General features: G+C 41.0%; 1 protein-coding gene and 1 long non-coding RNA gene across 7 annotated transcripts in view; one reads left to right on the top strand and one right to left on the bottom strand.

Moving 5' to 3' along the window:
• Positions 1–18602, top strand: part of rap1gds1 (RAP1, GTP-GDP dissociation stimulator 1) — a 97800-nt gene that overhangs the window by 6284 nt on the left and 72914 nt on the right. For all 3 annotated transcript variants that reach the window (XM_008434827.2, XM_008434825.2, XM_008434826.2), the window contains exons 2-3: positions 4455–4562; positions 17522–17638. In XM_008434827.2, coding sequence (XP_008433049.1) covers positions 4455–4562; positions 17522–17638 — 225 coding nt within the window. The remainder of the gene's footprint in view (positions 1–4454; positions 4563–17521; positions 17639–18602) is intronic.
• The window catches only part of LOC103480074 (uncharacterized), a 69290-nt gene continuing 60266 nt past the window's right edge, over positions 9579–18602 (bottom strand). For 2 of the 4 annotated variants that reach the window (XR_536042.1, XR_536043.1), the window contains exons 2-4: positions 17434–17515; positions 15808–15925; positions 9579–11455 (exon numbers count right to left, since the gene is read on the bottom strand). This is a non-coding gene — a long non-coding RNA (uncharacterized LOC103480074). The remainder of the gene's footprint in view (positions 11456–15807; positions 15926–17433; positions 17516–18602) is intronic. The other 2 variants (XR_001777561.1, XR_001777562.1) reach the window with 2 other exon arrangements.

Raw genomic sequence — 18602 nt, 5'->3', positions numbered from 1 at the left:
AGCATAGCTCCTAGGATCATTGGGACACTCAAACCCCTCCACCACGATAAGGTGGCAGCCCAAGGAGAGGTGTATCTTGACAGTACCTAAAAAAAGTCTCTTGGAGATATGATCTAAACCAGTGGTCCCCAAACTTTTTATCACTGCGGAGATAAAAAGTTGGGTGGGGGCGGTGAAACATCACACAAGGCTTCTGCATGTTTGTGTGCCCGCAAAAGCCTAGTTCACATGGGACAATTAAACATTTTTTGCCCCGATTTTCCCCTTACGACAATCATAGAACGTTCCTAGTTCTAAGATTGACGCTTGCAATAATTCTAGCCGATCAGCCTGCAGTCTGTGGTGTGTTACCGCTCCGATCTAAAATCAGGCTCAACATGTTGAATCGAGAGGAGGAGAAGGAGAGGAACTGGAGCGAAACTAGTAGTTAATAAACCTGGTAACTTTTCAGCAATCCATCATTAACGTGAGGTTATAACGACAAAGCTATTCATTCAGTCAGGACTTGACGCTGACACTAGCCACATGCATTGCAGATACATTGTATTTGTGACTTGTAAAATACAACATTATCTTGTACTAAAGCCTTGTTCACACGGCAAGATTTTAAAATTAGTGTAGGCTACTCATCCATTATTTTGTGGCCATTGTTTTCAATGTAAACATCAAAACAGTAAAAACATAATCATATAATTAAGTGGTGAGGCTAAATGTAACCACAGAACAGAAAACAATCTAAACATAGTGTAAGAAAAATGTTAACTACGAAAAAACGTAACTCGCCTCCAAATCATAGTGCAGCAAATAGAGTGGCTGCTCTCTCCGTCTTTTATCAAACGCCTTTTCTTTTTTTACAGGATTTTCTTCTGGAACCGGGATGTTCGTGTGTGGTGTGTTGCTCCTGCAGTGTGGCTGGACACAGGAACCAATCAAACCTGCTATACTTTTATTTGCTCCTGTGTGGTCACAGAGGTTTGGAAAATTGGCCAACAATTCTTAAATCGTGCCATGTGAACCAGACTTAAGACTCATAAGCTCTACTCCTCTCTCTCTTCTCGACCACTGCTCTAACGCTCTCTGACTCTGGTCGCTATGGTAACGTTTACACATCCGTTCAAAATAAGATTCAGATGCGCAACAAAACAAACGTTTTATTTTCATGAAAATTTTAACTCTCTATAACGACAAATTAATGGGAGCCCTGCGCTTGTATCTTTGAAACGAGATGGTCACATCTGGGAGGGATGAGAAACGATAACACCCAAAGTGTTGCTTATGGCAAAGCAGTTTGAAGCTTCGTTGCCTCATTAGCAAGTCGGTTGCCGCATATCATGCAGATCGGGCTTGGAATGTGGGAATCGCCACATGTGTGAATGTGAGAATACCGGGATAAATCCATTCTCCTGTCTCTGGGCCTTTTCCCCTTTACAAAGAACTTTCCAAAGACATCTGGCATCTGTTTCTTATTCATTTTGCTGCTTGTGGGCTCAATATGGGCTCATTTTGCTGCTTGAGCGCTATCTCAAGACGCAACTGAGAGAATCTGGTTAAAGGATTTTCAAAATAAAAGATCCTCCAGACTCGGATAACAGAAATATTTATTTCTTGTGTGGCCCGGTACCAATTGGTCCACGGACTGGTACCGGTCTACGGCCCAGGAGTTGGGGACAACTGGTCTAAACTAGAGATGTGCAGATCAGGTTTTTTTCCTGCCGATACCGATCACCCATGAGGGCCGATCACCGATGCCGATCACATAATTATTATTATTATTATTATTTTTATCATAAACACTACCGGTTACATTATGTGGAAAAAGGAACCATGAATTCACCTTAATTTAGACAAAAACTTGTTTTTAGTAACTTTTTCCAAGAAGAAAACTAAACAAAACAGGCATTGTGTAAATTGTACTGCTATCAATAATACTATCTTTAACAGAAATTTAGCATTCAAAGGCAAATACAGATTCCATTACAATAAACAATCTTGAGTTACTGAATGAAAACTTCCTGATAGCATGGCGRCTARCTGATTACTGCTAGTTCTGAGTGGCTGTTTCTGACTGAGCGGAGTAATTATGCAGAACAGGGAGGAGATCGATTATTTTTTTAGAGATTATCTGTCTCATGTTAGGACAGCGAAAGTTTTAATACGTATGTAAAATGTATTTTTTTAAGTTAGATGCTGCAGCTTTAAACAGAGGTTCGGTGTGAGAGTTTACTACCAGGTGGAGCAGAAGCGAAGCTCCGTCTGAAATATTACTACCTGTAGCACGTAGCAGCGGTTCAACAGCGAGAACAGAACCAGCGACTTACATCGCAGCTCAAAGACTTAAATAATTTTGCGGGTTATTTGTTTAGCTTTCTGACCGTCATGCTAATAATACGGGTGAGTGTTTGTAGCTGTGGCTGCTTTACCTGCTATCTGATCCTCCATATGTCTTTTTTACTGCAGTGAGCCTCTATATAGCCAAACTCCGTCAAATAAGCCATTGTTTTTGTCGTATTAGCTTCGTTGTGTTGATGCATTTTGACGTACTTCACCCCACATGCTTCAATTTTCCGCATGACACGCAAACGTCCCCATTCACTCAGTGCGTTATAGTTCAACATCGCTTAGGATTTGTTGCTGCGCGTTTGCGCAGTGTGAAGGAAAGAGGAGACCAGCTGAACAGGCTGCGAAATGAGATGCAGGTGATCGTTATCGGCAACAAGAGCCAATGATCGGCGATCACCGATCATGCACTTTTTCACGAAAATCGGCCCGATTATGATCGGTGACCGATCGATCGGCACACCTCTAGTCTAAACCCATTGGGAAATTGGATATTTTGTATCAAAGCTGCCATTTTGTCTCTTTTATGTTGTATCTGAACGAACTCCTCTTAAGGCTTTTAAGGTCCAGGCTTCAAAATCAGTCAGCACAGTCTTGAGGCATTGAAGGTCAAAAGTTATCAAAATCTTTTTTTGTACATTAAAGTATGTGGGTGTGGCTAACCCTCAAAACCTGACTATTTGCCATGAAACATCAAGGTGGAATAACTTCCCCACAAAAGGTCCCACCTACATCAAACTTTTTTGTGTCATCACAGACTAGAGTTCATCACATTCATATGGTCAATTGGTGACATCACCTTAGCCACACCCCCTTTCAACAGGAAGTCACCGTTTTCCCACAGTTTTTCTTCTTTTTACTGCATCATGATGGTAAATCCTCTCAACAGTAGCTGCTGGCAGTCCATGTGGGCATGGCTGAATGACGAATTATAATCCTTCGCCGTATGCATATGGTTGTCTCTAAATTATACATGCATCATCCGATTTACACCAATCTTGATATGATTGACCTATAACCTCTAAAAAGCCCAATAGACTTAAATTGTAATTTCACTCCACTGTGACCCCTAGGTTATTCCATCAACTATATTTCCTTAACATATCAATTGATCTGCACCAGATCTTCAGGAAGCACTGCTGAACACATCAGTGTGTATCACCTAGCGGATGGGTGAGGGAACTGCGCAAGAGCGATGACGTGGCGAGTGGGTGGTGTTGCTGGAGCTCCCGCGGTCACCATTAGAGCAGGGCCATGCCATTGAGCCTCAAGGGCCTCCAGTGCTGCATGCAGCTTTAATTTAAGTTGTATTGGGGAGGTAGTTGGAACTCCTAAGCTTCTCCTGGAACCTCTGTGTTGAGGTCCAAATGACAGCTATTTCCCTTAGGCCTGTCATGATAAATCAATTAATCGCACGATAAATGAAAATTATCGACTTAATTTTAATTTATCGTCTTTATCGTTTCTTCCTGCTTTTTTCTCATTCTATTCATGACACTGACATCGTCTGCCAATTCTCAAAACCTGATAGACACATTAGTTGAAAAAAAATAGGAAGTATAACTGGTTCGATCGGCTTCAATCGTGCTGTGTGTGGTGTCCAGCCACACAGCAAGAGCAACATACCACACACAAACCGATTTATCTCACCGACATTCAGATTTCAGACAGAAAATCCCGTAAAAATCCACTACAGCACATGTGAATTTAGAGTAAACAACCTATTGTCACGTTAACGATGAACAATGGTTACCAGGTATATCAATTGCGGTAGTAATTTCGCTCCCACTCTCCTTGTCATTTCTGCAGATATTCTTTGCATGAAATGTTGAATAAACATTCATGTTGTTTCCACATATCATCTCCAATGTCCACCGGACTTTGGGTTGCGCCGTGTCAGCTGTTTGGGATTCCCCTCCGTGCTCTCCCCTCAGAAAGCACAGAGGGGAATCTGTGCTTTCTGATTGGCTATCTGTCACATTCACCAGGCTGCATTCTCGCTCCCAGTCGGGGAAAACCCCACACACCGCCATAAACTGGCCAAAACAAGCTAACATATTGAATATGCTGCTGATCGTTGCTCGCTGTGGTCCTAATAGTGATGTGTTTGTGTTCAGAGAGCCTTAGGGAAGCGCTGGAGAAGCTGAAGCTGGCGTCTACAGACAGTACCACTGACAGCACGGAGAGCAGCCTGGACTGCCTGCTGAGCGCACTCATCCAAAACAGTGAGTACAAGCTATAGATTCTACTTGGTGTGTTGTAAGTACACTGATCCACTTCAGTTTATGGAGACTGCTCTCACCATCAGAACTCACAAATATCTTTATATCCTTGATATGTTTAAAAGGACCAACACAGTGATGATCAGATGGTAGCTCAGTTAGTCCAAGTGTGAAATGTGCTGAGGATGAGTGTGCTGATGTAATGCCAGAAGGCTGAGCAATGTGTAAGGGTAGACATACTTTGTGCAATGGGCACTTTTTTTTTTAGTTTACTGTAGTTCTGTTTCACGATTAGCCAACCTTCAAGCTGTATTGAAGGCAGGCTAGCTGAGTATGAACAGTAACGGCCAGAAGAATTGACAATGAGACAACTGTTGTACTCTACAGCTTTTGCTGCTTCGGTTTTATTGCTGATGGTTTAACATTTTCAGATTACTCCTCCCTTATTGGTTTCTTGGTAACGGCTTAACAACCAGGGAGTTACAAGTCTCTGTTTTCCGCCACTCAGGCTGGACCCCATACATGGGACTCGATAGTGATGACTACAGCTACAAAAGTTGAAAAAGTTTAAACTTTTTGTCTGTGCACGTCTCACACCGCACAAACTCCGTAGAAATTAATGAAGAGACAGCAGCACTGTGTCCGGTCACTGTGTGACCATTAGCTAAGTTACCTGCTGGGCCCCTAGTCTCCAACCACAGAGCATAGCATAAAGCTCGGTGAGGAGGAGTAAAATGGGGAAATGTAGGTTTAAAAGCCGAACGTGACAGCTGCAGTCTTGTAGCGCTTTAGATTCAAACTGAATGACCGTGGTGAACGTCTGAACCTGTGGAGCGGCTATGTGATAAAACAGTAGCAACTAAACAATATAACTAGGGCTGAAACGATTTCTCAAGTGATTCGAGTAGCTCGATTATTAAAATTCCTTGAGTAAAATTTATCTGCCTCAAATCTTCGTTCAGTTATATTTTATTATTAACGCGCCTTGTTCCGGACAGGTAATTACTTGCGCTGTGCAGTGATCTCACTTCCACCTGAGTTGTTGACGAAAGCTAAGTGTTAGCAGCATAACGTCCAGTTTTATAGTTTGGCCGGGGGGGATTTTATTGATTGATGATAATGTCCGGGTCTTTGACGTTTTCCAGGGGACCAATAATCATCCTTAAAATGACTGGCGCGATGCCTGGAGTACGGTAGGCTTTTCTCCTCACGGAGCTTCTGCCTGGTGGCCAGTTCAGAGCGAACGGCGGGGAAGAGTGCTGCAGGTGTATTTATACAGGTGAGCGGATAGACTGAACACTGCGGGCAGCTGCGCATTAGATAATTAACTTAAGTGTAGCTTTTATTGACGAACCGGAAAATTTATTTCATATCATCTTGGTCTCAACAAATGGGTGATGGAGCACACCATGACAACATGTAGCTGGTAGATGTGTTTCTGTGTGTGATGAACGAAGGTGTCAAATCCCGTCACTAACAAACACAAAAGCTATAAATGTTTGGGCAAGGTGAGACGATTCCTTGTCTGACCTTCCATCTATTAAATTGACTGAAGATGAATGCATAAACGAAAAGCTGGAGTACAGACATTTTTTATAAGCGTATTTGTGAACCTGCCTCTTTATTATTGAATTAAGTATAATTTCAGATTTCTGTATAACTTTTCTACTGGTTAAATTAGAAAGTGAGCTTTTATTGTTATGAGTTAATTTTCTAAACTACAGAAAAGTCATTGTTGGGGAAGCACAACTGAAAAATAAGACAGGTTGATACGCGATAGTAATACTGCTGTTATGTTAGATTTAACAATGTTTTATTTTATTTATTTTTTAATCCAATTTCTCGATTAATCATAAGAGTAATTGATAGATTACTCAATTACTAAAATATTCGTTTACAACAGCCCTTAATATAACCAACATATCTGTATTTAAATACACTATGCAGGTTTTTTGCTTGGGGACTGTTCTATTGACACAATCACTGAGGTGCAGTGGCATTTCATGTCGCCCACAGTCCCACAGGACTGCATCTTGTGAGGGAACTCCTCAGGTTTCCCTCACACGAATGTAACTAGTAAACAAGAATGTAACTAGTAAATTTTCTCAGTGTTTGTCACATAAAATGTAACTGCACATCGGTCTGTGCGCTCATAAAGCTCATAAAATGCATATTGTCTGTGGGAAACTTTCATTCTCACTGTAAAAGAAAAAGCGGGATTGGATCAGCAGAAAAACTCTAAACAGGTCGGGCTTGATGATTCTTAAGGTGGACAAGGTGTGTAGACAATTACGTGTGTGTGTGTGTGTGTGTGTGTGTGTGTGTGTGTGTGTGTGTGTGTGTGTGTATATATATATCTATATATATATAYATATATATAKATATATATATATATGCGACGGACTGGCGACCTGTTAAGGGTGTACCCCGCCTCTCGCCCAGAACGTTAGCTAGTGATAGGCACCAACATCCCTCCCGACCCCACTAGGGACTAGGGTGTACAGATAATGGATGGATGGATATAATATATATATATATAGGCAGGTTTTCCCCCAGTGTATTATAGGCCTGCTATGCTTTAGTAGCGCCACTGCCAGGCTAAGCCTTTCTTGATTAAAAAAAAAAACTTAAGCCAAATTACAAGAGCCTCTGTTGCTCTGAGCGCTTCACTGGCGGAGCAGATTTATTCCTAAAAGATAGGTTTATAATTGATCCATTTAAAACTGGACCAGTCACACCGCTAGCGCCTCTGGGCGTTGCCTCGTGCGCTGCAGCAGTGGATTAAGTTAACCTCAGTGCGGATCGTGCGCGCCTCCTTTCACTCCAGCTGGACAAAGGCTGACCTGTATGGATATTTACGTCAACCCCCTGTGAGGAATTATGTTTCTTTCCAGAATTTTTTTATCAAGGTAGGAGTTTAATCCCCACTCTTGTTAGCTCTGGTTGCGCACCTTGTTGATACTAGAGGATTCAAATTGTTAAACTTCTTTGCTCGTTGTTTTCCTCTAGTCTCCCAAATCCAGAGTTCCGCATGTACACAGTGGAAACCACACGGAGAACAACCAGTCGCTATTCAACTTCAGACATATCTAGAGTTTTATTCAGACAATTAAATGCATAGAAAAAACAGAACAGCATCTCACCCAAATCATCAAGAAGTCCAAACCATAAAACAGACATTAATTACCTGAGAAAAGTAGAAAAATGAACAAAATGCTAAGGCAGGAGAAAAGCAAAGGCAGGAGAAAAGCAAAGGCAGGGGAAAAACAAATGTGCCTTTGGGAACTGCTCGTGCGGCCGCAAAGCAAAGCAACTCGGCTTGCTGCTGTGAAGTGGAGACTTTTATTAAGACTTTTAATATATACATTGAAGGTGTGTCCTCTCCTTCTAAGCCTCTAAACAGTTTCCAATTACTTAGATAGGATGGGAGACCTATTCAAAACCAAAGATAAAGAGAAAGAGAGAGCAAAGGTCACTCTCAAAACAGGATGTTCTCCTGCCAGTTACATCTGGAGTCTTCTCCCAGTTCCTCCTTTTCTATACATTTGAACAAAGACCCTAGTTGCCAGAAAGAGCTTTATTTTTCACCTAGACCTTGCTCGTTTTCCTGCCTGAGCGATTCCATAATATCCCAAATACTAGTTTTGTTTTCGCAAGATTTTAGTGTTTTTCTTAGCTCATAGAAAACACCAAAGAATTTGACCTAGTATGTAAACAGACAGAAGTTATCTCTCTCATCCTGTTTTTCCCCATTACTTTTGTTTTTGTGAACTGCCTAGCACAGCACATCCGTTTCCTCTCTGATAGCAGAAGACATTCTATAGTGAAGGCCCTTTTCAAAATCGTTTGTGATTTTATTCAAGTTAAGACAATCAGTCCAGGGTTTCCCCCAGTGTATTATAAGCCTGGCGGCCCGCCATGCTTTACTAGTGCCACCGCCAGGCTAAGCCTTTCTTGATTTTTTTTTTTTTTGTCGTTTTAGAAAGAAAAAAAAAATTGCCCTTTTTTTTTTTTAAAGCCGGATTGCGAACGTTTCTGTTACTCAGCGTTTCACTACCGGAACAGATTTATTCCTAAAAGATATGGTTATAGAATATGTGTTTATAGCTTATGCAATTAAAGCCGGCCGCGCACAAAGCTAGATTAAGTTTACCTCAGCACGGATCGCGCGAGCCTCCTTCCACTCGAAATGGACACAGGCTGAACTGCATGGATATTTACATCAGCTCCCTGTGAGGAATTGTGATCACTTATGAGGAGTTATTGATTAAGGTAAGAGTTTAAACCCACCGCGTTAGCTCTGGTTGCGCAGCTTTACGTGAACCGCAGGAATAACTTGTAGTCGTGCTTTCAGTGGTGTTTTGAGTGAGCGGTGAGAATGATGCATATTTGTGAACAAAACATTATGCAGCGTTTACATCTCAACACGCTGCCCATCGTTTGGCCTGTCTTCCCTGTAAAGTTTAGGTCTGTGTTCGCGGTTGGTCGGTGCGCTGTAGTGGTTCCCCCTGGGAATCGCTGGGTCATTACCCAGCGATAACCTTATCGTGCAGGTTTAACCCGGTGAGGAGCTTTCTCCTAGCAGTCACGCATCACGCTGATTTTTTTATTATTATTATAGTATTATTGCTAGTTTTATTTTTCCGTTTACACAGTACACCAAACCGTATCAAATGCTTTGTCCACTTAGTCAGAGTTAATGTGCGCGGCCACCGCACATCTGAAAAACTTCTCCAGAACCTCGACCAACCAAAATAGTTTCTGTGTTCCCTTGTTAAAAACTCAACAGACATGAAATGGAAAGCCACATTAGCAGCAATGAATAGAAGTTGCTCATCTCTGCGCAGTACAGTGGGTTTAACACATAATACAGGGTCGGAGCAGAATTTGCTTTAGGGGTTTTCTTTTGTTGCTAAAAACATCAGCACCTCCAACAGCTTCTGTGTTAGATTTAGTGAAATCTAGGACCAGGGGAATAGTTTAATTGGCAAACCTAAAAAGCAATACATTATAATTGCAGTTTACTAATTTATATTTGTGAACAAATAGAGCTGAAACTCAAAGAGTAAACTCACAGCATAAGATGGTTGCTATGGTAACAAACTTGACTATGAGTATTGTTCTTTGAACTTTTACAAAGTAAACTTGGGAGCTTCTCAGTCCAGTCAGCTCTCACGGTGCCGTTGGCCAGCTAGCGTGTGCTGTTGATGAGTCGCAATAATCCATATCTGTTGATCTCAACGTGACTTCGAACCTCTCCTACTCCGACCCATGGAAATGGGCCTTGCATAAACTTTTCTCCCCTGCCCCAAATCTTGAACTCCCAAGGAACTCCAGTCTCTGTCGTGAGGCCTCCCCATCATTTGACCTCCGGCATAACTGCGCGCTTGGAGCGGGCAGCTAAAACGTGTTGTCCTTTCCTGAAGAATGCAATTGGGCTGATTAGGGGGACCAAAGCACACAGTCCTCCCCAATATCATGGCAAGACCATGTAAGCTCCATTTCCACACAGGAAGTACCAGTCAGCCATCACCCTTGAACCACAGTCTCCTGGCACTATGGCGTTGCAGTGTTGTCTCCTGTCGTCCTCTTGTCCGATGTGTGATGTTGAAACTCCTCTTCTGAAGCAAGTTGTCACAGTCTGGGTTGTCCTTCCAGACTTTGCAGCCGGGGGTCGCCCTCTGACCCCTGCAGGCGATGCAGTTGATGTAATCTGGTGTCGTTTCGCAGGATGTATAACCTTTGTTACACAAATTCCAAGGTAACATCCCAAGAGAAACGTGTCCATTGTTGAAAACGCAGCTCCTCAGAGACCCGGGTTTAGCTCCTGCTAAAGAAATGGTCTCTGGTATTTTCCATGCGGTTTGTGGAAACGATGAAAATGGAAGTACGTCAGCATTAAAGGAACAGTTCATAGCTCCAAAAAGCCCTTTCGCGGCATCTCCTGTCCGAGGTAGAACAGAATAATGCTTTTTGCACCATTTGCATCCTTCGCATTGGCACGCCGAGTCGTGGTTATGTGCTCAGGCCATAGAGACACATCTGTTTGCCATCAGTGATGTGTCCTGCACGCAGACCTGAGTTGTGTGCGGCAATTGGCAGCTGCGCACACTCATAGCAATTCACTTCTTTCTCCTCATGAGCAGTCCTGTTCATCAGCTGCCACCACAGGTTGGTGCTGTAGTAATGTGGGTGGAAAGTGAGGTCACTTCCTCCTCCAAATCAGACATGCTGCAGTCACAGCATAGTAGAAGATCCATCTGGCATATGGAGTCCCCATTCCTGCTCGGCGCGCAGAGATGTCAAAACCCCCAAACAAAAGATTGAGGATGCGTCGAGTTTCTTCACTGGCGTTGAGACGAACTGCCCTATTGGTCAGGAACCCCTGTATAGCCAGCTTTCCCCGCCACTCAGAATTAGCGGTCCAACACTCTCTGCAGCTTGCAGTGACTGAGATGTATCCAGCTGGGTCTTTCAGCAATCTTTACAGCTGTTGGTGTTGTCATCAGCACCTGGAATGGTCCTTCCCACCGTGGACTCGTCCAGTTCTTTCGTTTGATGACTTTAATGTAGACCCAGTCTCCTGGCTCAATGGGAGCGGTCTCCTGCGGAGGAAGAGAATCAGAAGGCAGTAAATTTGCACTGGACACTTCCTTCAGTTTAAGAGTTCCGATCATATAATCTGCTAATGTTTGTTCTTCATCTGCTTTCTGCAAGTCTGGAGCAAACGGAGGCAACCTGTAAGCTCTCCCATTTTGCCTCCTGGTTCTTTCTTTCCAAGTTCTGTTGACTCTGGCCGTGGACGGATTCAGCGCGTCTTCCTCTGCCTGACAGCGGTCGGTAGGAGAGATCCGGGTCACGGCACCAAATAATAATAGGTGTTTTTCCTTTCGAACCTTCATTAAAAGAACCACAGGCAATGTATATGAATTTTATGACCAAGCTTTTGCAAATGGAGAAGAATCAGCAAACTGCTCCTCCAAGCTGTTCACTGAGCATTCTGAAGACCTTTGGTTACAGCTTGTCTTTTATTATCAAGCAGAAACAGGCAGGATAGCTAAAGAAGACAGCAGAGACAAACTGCAGAACCTGCAGAAATTTTGAGGGGCATGCCAAAGTGCCCGTCGGCTTAGACCCAGCGTTCTGATGCAAAAAATTTGCATTAATGCTAAAGAAAGCTGCAATGTAGTCAATAACCTAACAGCTGACGTCCAGAAAAATCCCTGGTAGTTATATAGCATTGAAGCATCGGTGAGTAATCGCACGCGCTCAGCCGTTGGCCCAGTAAATTCACAATAAATTGGCTAAAACACCTAATAACTGTTCAAATTTAATAAAAAATAAAATTGGATTATAAATTTTATATCATTATTATTGTGTATGTTGTATTTTTTTCATGTAAATTTACTTCTTTTTCTATTAATACGTTTTAATATTTCAATGTTGTTAATGTGATGGTGCTGTGATGTGTTCTTATTACTTAGGAACTTTCTGTTTTCTGTAGGTCAGAGCTAATGCGGGTTTCTAATCCACATTTTGAATGTTAGATTTAGTGTTATAAATGTACTTTGGCACTTTTAGTTTGAAATTTGAATTGTTACTTAAGCTTTATTGATATTAGCGTCCTGAATTTTAAGATACTTTACTTTGACCTTCTTCCAGGTCAGGTTTTTTTTTTCCTATGGTGCACTTTTGAAACATTGTGCCAGAGACATCAAGATCAACCTTACATTACAAGAACTTGGATGGCGAGCCCCTGCCCAGAGGACCAAGTGAACTGGTAGACAGTGACCTGACTGGTCACCAGCCGTGAAACATAAAAAAATATTTCACAGACATATTGAAAAGACTAAACAAACTTTGAAAGAACATTTGACAGACACATAAAAGACTGGGTTATTTTTTTTATTTAATTTATTTTTTAAAGCGCGCAATTTTTGTTTATTTGTACAATGTGGATCCACAAATGTTGTTTATATTAAATTCTACTTTTTTTTTTTATTAAATTCTATTTTTTTTATATACATTGTGTGCTCTCCTCTGTTGTTCACACCTAGGCTCCCCCGAATTTAGAATCTCCTGATCAGGCCCAACTTACTTATATTTTGTAGTGTTGGTATTGCCATCTACTATTAAAAGGTATTTAAAGTAACCCTTCTTGCGGGTTACACTATGGCATGCCCCTAATTATTACTGCACAGGCAGTTTCTAAGATAGGAAATATTCCGGTTGATAAGAAGGCACCTGTGAAAATGTAATTTAAGTTCTGGGAAACACACAGTTAACTGTTTTACATGACACAGGCAGATGGGGCCTCCAGGTCAGTTTATACACACAGAAGAAAGAGAACACTTTAAATTGAACATTAGACTGAATATGAACTAAAGTAATAACAAAATGATAATACCAAACATCTCTAACACTGTTCAAAATTAAGAATTTTGTTCAAAAAAGATTAAACTATATTAAACACTAAAAATAATAATTTTTCCTCAACACTATATAATGAACGCTGACTATTGTGGTATCCACCCATGGAAGGATTTTTTAGTTATTATTTAAATGGGTCAATTTTTCAGAGGGATACACAGTGAGGGTATCATGATTTTAGTCATTACATGTTTATAAGAGCGATTCCGTTGTCCTTCCATGGAAATGTGCAGCATTCAGATGAACATTAAAATACTTTTTAATATGATTTGCTGCTTTGACATGATCACAGCACTGACAAAACATGTCCAAAAATCCTCAATAAAACATAAAATATTTTAAATCAGACACCAGACAAGTGAATCACAGCAACGTCATCAGCCGGTGTAATGCTGAACTGATGCGGTGAAGCTACCGCGAAGCTGCACCAAGAAGCTACAAACACTGAAGAGAAGAAGAGCTGTTATGCCATCGATACAGTTGCTGCCAAGCATGACTTAATGTTACACAATACAGTTTCAGCAAGTTGCTCAAAGTCAAAACTGATATTGTTGTGCATTTAAGGTGTAATGTTTACCTTCGACCTAACGCCCCCCAAAGGAATCCCAGCGCCTCCCATTTGTAAAAATTTCCGCCAGCGCCCCCTGCCATCCTCTGAACGCCCCCCCGGGTGGCGGTACCACCCCATTGAGAATCGCTAACTTAGAATAAACTTCCACATTACCCATTTACTGCAAAAGACTTTCTGGCACGCTGTCTGTTCTTAAATCCCAGCAGAACGCTCAACTGTTAATCCAAGTTTCCACTTGGATTGATGAACAGTCATTTCTTTTTTTTTTTCAGTTTGGAATTTTTTTCTTTAAAATGTATTGTTTTTATTTGTTGTGAGATGCCTTTTAAATAAAATATACAATTATTATTATTATTAATATTAGAGCTACTTATATGAACTAAGTTAGTCATAACTTATGAGTCATGTTGACATTTAATTATCCCAAGAACCATAACCATTGTCATGGTTATTTGGACACGTGGTGGTATTCTGGGTATTTATACTAATTTACTGATGTGCTTGTGGAGCCACACACCTGGAGCTACATGCAAGCGCCTGATTTTCCTGATGCTCTCCACTGACCCCTCCCTTCATCATTTCCTTTGTGTAATGCTCAGTTCACACTACACAATTTTGGAATTGTCAGCCGATCGTCTGCCCATTTTCAAAACCTGAGAAACACAATAGCTGAAAAAAAATCGTAAGTGTAACTGGTTCAGTCGGCTTCAATCCAATTCAATTCCGTGTGGTGTCCAGCCACACGGCAAGAGCGACACACCACACACAAACCGATTTCTCTCACCGACATTCAGATTTCAGACAGAAAATCCCGTAAAAACCCACTACATTTTATGTGAATTTAGAGTAAATAAACACGGCTGAATGAATAGCCTTATCATTATAACCCATTTAAGTCATGTTAACAATGAACAACTGAAAAGTTACCAGGTATATCAATTGCGGTAGCAATTTCGCTCCCACTCTCTTCGTCATTTCTGCAGATATTCTTTGCACGAAATTTTGAATAAACATTCATGTTGTTTCCACATATCATTTGCGATGTCCACCGGACTTTGGGTTGCGCCGTGTCGGCTGTTTGGGATTCCCCTCCGTGCTCTCCCCTCAGAAAGCACGGAGGGGAATCCGTGCTTTGTGATTGACTGTCGCATTCACCAGGCTGCATTCTCACTCCCAGTCAGGGAAAACCCCACACACTGCGATAAACTGGCCAAAACAATCCGGCATGTTGAATATGCCTGATTTAGATCAGAACAGTCATGAGGTTCTACTGACTGGACCAAATCAGTCGTAACACATCACAGGATGGTCGGTTTTATCGCAAGCAACAATCTTAGAAAGTGGTACATTCTAAGGTTGTCGTAAGGGAACATCGGGGCAAAATATTGTGTAGTGTGAACTGGGCTTAAGGGAAGAGTGAACTATTGCATCAGGTCATCAGATATGCCCATCTTTATCTGAATCTAAAGATTATTGAAGGTCAATATCGTATACAGACTTCATAATAGAGACTCTTTTGGTTGACTGTAGTTTTTATTCCACTTTGGTTTTATGTTGCGTTTAGTTTTTATTCAAATGCATTTTTTGTTAATGGAGACTGAGAGTCTATTTTATTTTAGTTTTTAGTTTTGTTTGTTTTGTTTTAGGGCTGTTGTAAACAAATATTTTAGTAATTGAGTTATCTATTAATTATTCTCATTATTAATCGAGTAATTGAATAAAAAAAGGATAAAATAAAACATTGTTAAAACTAACATAGCAGTATTACTATCACATATCATCAGTCCTATTTTTCACAGTCGACCTTCACTAACAATAACTTTTCTGTAGTTTAGAAAATTAACTTGTAACAATAAAAGCTCACTTTCTAAGTTAACCTGAAGAAAAGTTATACAAAAATCTGAAATTATATTCAATTAAATAATAAAGAGGCAGGCTCACATATACGCTTATAAAAATGTCTATACTCCGCCTTTTGGTTTATGCATTAATCTTCAATTTAATAGATGAACTCTCACCTTGCCCAAACATTTATAGCTTTTGTGTTTGTTAGCGACGGGATTTGACACCTTCGTTCATCACACACAGAAACACATCTACAAGCTACATGTCGTCATGGTGTGCTCCGTCACCCATTTGTTGAGACCAGGATGATATGAAATAAATTTTCCGGTTCGTCAATAAAAGCTACACTTAAGTTAATTATCTAATGCGCAGCTGCCCGCAGTGTTCAGTCTATCCGCTCACCTGTATAAATACACCTGCAGCGCTCTTCCCCGCCATTCGCTCTGAACTGGCCACCAGGCAGCAGCTCTGGGAGGAGAAAAGCCTCGCAGCAGTCATTTTAAGGATGTTTATTGGTTCTCTGAATAACGACAAAGACCTGGACATTATCATCAATAAATAAAATCCTCCCAGGCCAAACTTGAAAACTGGTAACACCTAGCTTTCGTCAACAACTCAGGCGGAAGTGAGATCACTGCGCAGTGCAAGTAATAACCCGGCCGGATCATGGTGTGCTAAATAATAAAATAGAACTGAACAAAGCTTTGAGGCAGATAAATTTTCCACAAGGAATTTTAATAATCGAGCTACTTGAATCACTCGAGGAATTGTTTCAGCCCTATTTTGTTTACCAGTTCCAGTGTTAAGTGTTTTTTGAAAATAAAGTATATCTATTTTTGGCAGGATGTCGCATGCATTATTATGTCATTACTAGGGATGCTCTGATCAGCTTTTTTGCTGCTGATTCCGATACTGATCAGCAATGAGGCCGATCTTTGCCCATCACTGATCACTGCCAATCACCTGGATTGGCTGTTAATTTTTCGCTTTAGGTATAAATGCCGCTATATAATCTGACAAAATGGAAAAATGATCTGGCAATAAATTCACCTAATTTAGACATAAACATGCAAAATATTTGGAGGCACAATGCAGCAGCTATTCAGTCAAAATAACTGAAAAACCTACAATCAGTAAAACAATATTTAACAGTAAGGTTCTCTGTACCATAAATTATATACGAGTCAAATAAATCTCACAACACTGCCTATAAATAAAATAGAAATATTCTTTCAGAGTCAAATACAGGTTGCATCAAAATAAACAATCCTGAGTTACTGAATCAAAACTTCCTGACAGCATGGCTAGCTGATTAATGCTGGTTCTGACTGAGCGCAGTAATTCTGCAGAACACAGGGTATTGGTAGCTGTGCGTCTGCTTTATCTGCTATCTGATCACTCCGGATGTCCCTTTTTTTTCCTGCAGTGACCATCGATGTAGCCAAACTCCCTCAAATGTTTTTTTTTTTTTTTAAAGCCATATTAAATTGGTCGTGTTGATGCATTTTGACGTGCTTCACCTCCGAGGTATTTCTTCGACGGTACACCCAAACTTCCCCATTCACTCAGAGCGTTATAGTTCCTCACCATATCGCCTAGGATTTGTTGCTGTGTGCTTGCGCAATGTGAAGGAAAGAGGACAAGAGCTGTTCAGGCAGGCTGCAAATTGAGATGCAGGTGATCGGCAGCAAGAGTCAGTGATCGGCGATCACCAATCATACACTTTTTCACGGAAATCGGCCGATAATGATCGGTGGCCGACCGATCGGCACACCTCTAGCCATTACCATTACATCAGTTTAAAATGGTCTTCAAACAAACTTTTTGTTTATCGCAATAATTTTTGAGACGGCTAATTGTCCAGCAAAATTTGTTATTGTGACAGGCCTAGACAATTCTTTAAAAAACATATGTGTAATATTTACATTTAGTTTTTGTACGGGCTAAAACGAGATTAAATCTTGATTCAAAAGTGACTCAAAAATTGGAATATTAAAAGTAAAATAAAGGGAGCTATAAAACACTTACGTTTGTTCACAGTATCATCACGATGTGTCTCTCTCTGAAGTTAGCTTCATGTCTTCAGAACTGAATTCTCTTTGATTTCCTCCTGCAGACACAGAGGCCAGCAGAAAGATGCAGGAGATCCTATCTTTGCTCCCCACCCTGCTCAACCCTCAGTCTTCCTGCACCCCAAAGGTCGCCAACATCATAGCAGAGATGGCCAAAAACGGTAAGTTCCTCTTGCCAAGTCAGTGACCAGGTTTGTCTGCTAAGAATGGTCTCTGCTTGGATAAAGGGAAGCCACGTGTTAGCTTGGTCAGAGCCTTTCCTGACTGGCCTTTTTTCACTCAAACCTCTCATAAATGCAGAATTGCAGGGTTTCCACCAGAAAACTTTCTAAGCTGGGTGATCAGGGCACTGTGGCTGTCCACCGTGTTTTTGTATTAAGAGGTGTTAAATTGACAGAAAATGTAAAAATATTACTGAGTAATTATATGTTACAGGAAAACATCGCTAGTGAAACAATATTTAAATCCACAACTATAGAGTCTTAAGAACATCAAATCCAAGAATATAATATATGTATATGTATTAAGTAAGGAAAAATAAATAGAACAGTTAGAAAACAGCTATTGATCCAATTTAAAATTTTTTTTAAAATGACTAGACATATCTTAACTAAATACTATCTGGGGGAGTTGTAGCCAAAATGTGGAAATGTTAGGAAATGATTGCAAGAACGTTAGAAATTTGGGATTATATATATACAGGGTTTCCCCCAGTGTATTATAAGCCTGGCAGCCCGCCATGCTTTACTAGCCCCACTGCCAGGCTAAGCGTTGCTTGTTTACGTTTCTTGGAAAAAAAATTATTTTTAAATTGCTTCTTTCTTTTTTTTTAAAGCCGGGCTGCAAGCTTCTCTGTTGCTCTGAGCATTTCACTAGCAGAGCAGATTTATTCCTAAATGATAGTTTATGCATTTAAACCCGACAGTGCTTGGACTAATCACACAGCTGGCGCCTCTGCGCTTTGCCTCTCGCGATGCCGCTGCTTTACCTCAGCGGGATCGCGCGCCGCCTCCTTTCACTCAAATTGGACACAGGCTGACCTGTATGGATGTTTACATAAACCTACTGTGAGGAATTATGATCCTTTGGAGAACTCTAGGTAAGAGTTTAAAACCCGCCGCGTTA

This window comes from Poecilia reticulata, linkage group LG18, assembly GCF_000633615.1.
Source record: "Poecilia reticulata strain Guanapo linkage group LG18, Guppy_female_1.0+MT, whole genome shotgun sequence".
NCBI lineage: Eukaryota > Metazoa > Chordata > Actinopteri > Cyprinodontiformes > Poeciliidae > Poecilia > Poecilia reticulata.
The sequence above is the reverse complement of the archived record's forward strand: the minus strand, read 5'-3'. Positions and strand labels throughout refer to the sequence as shown.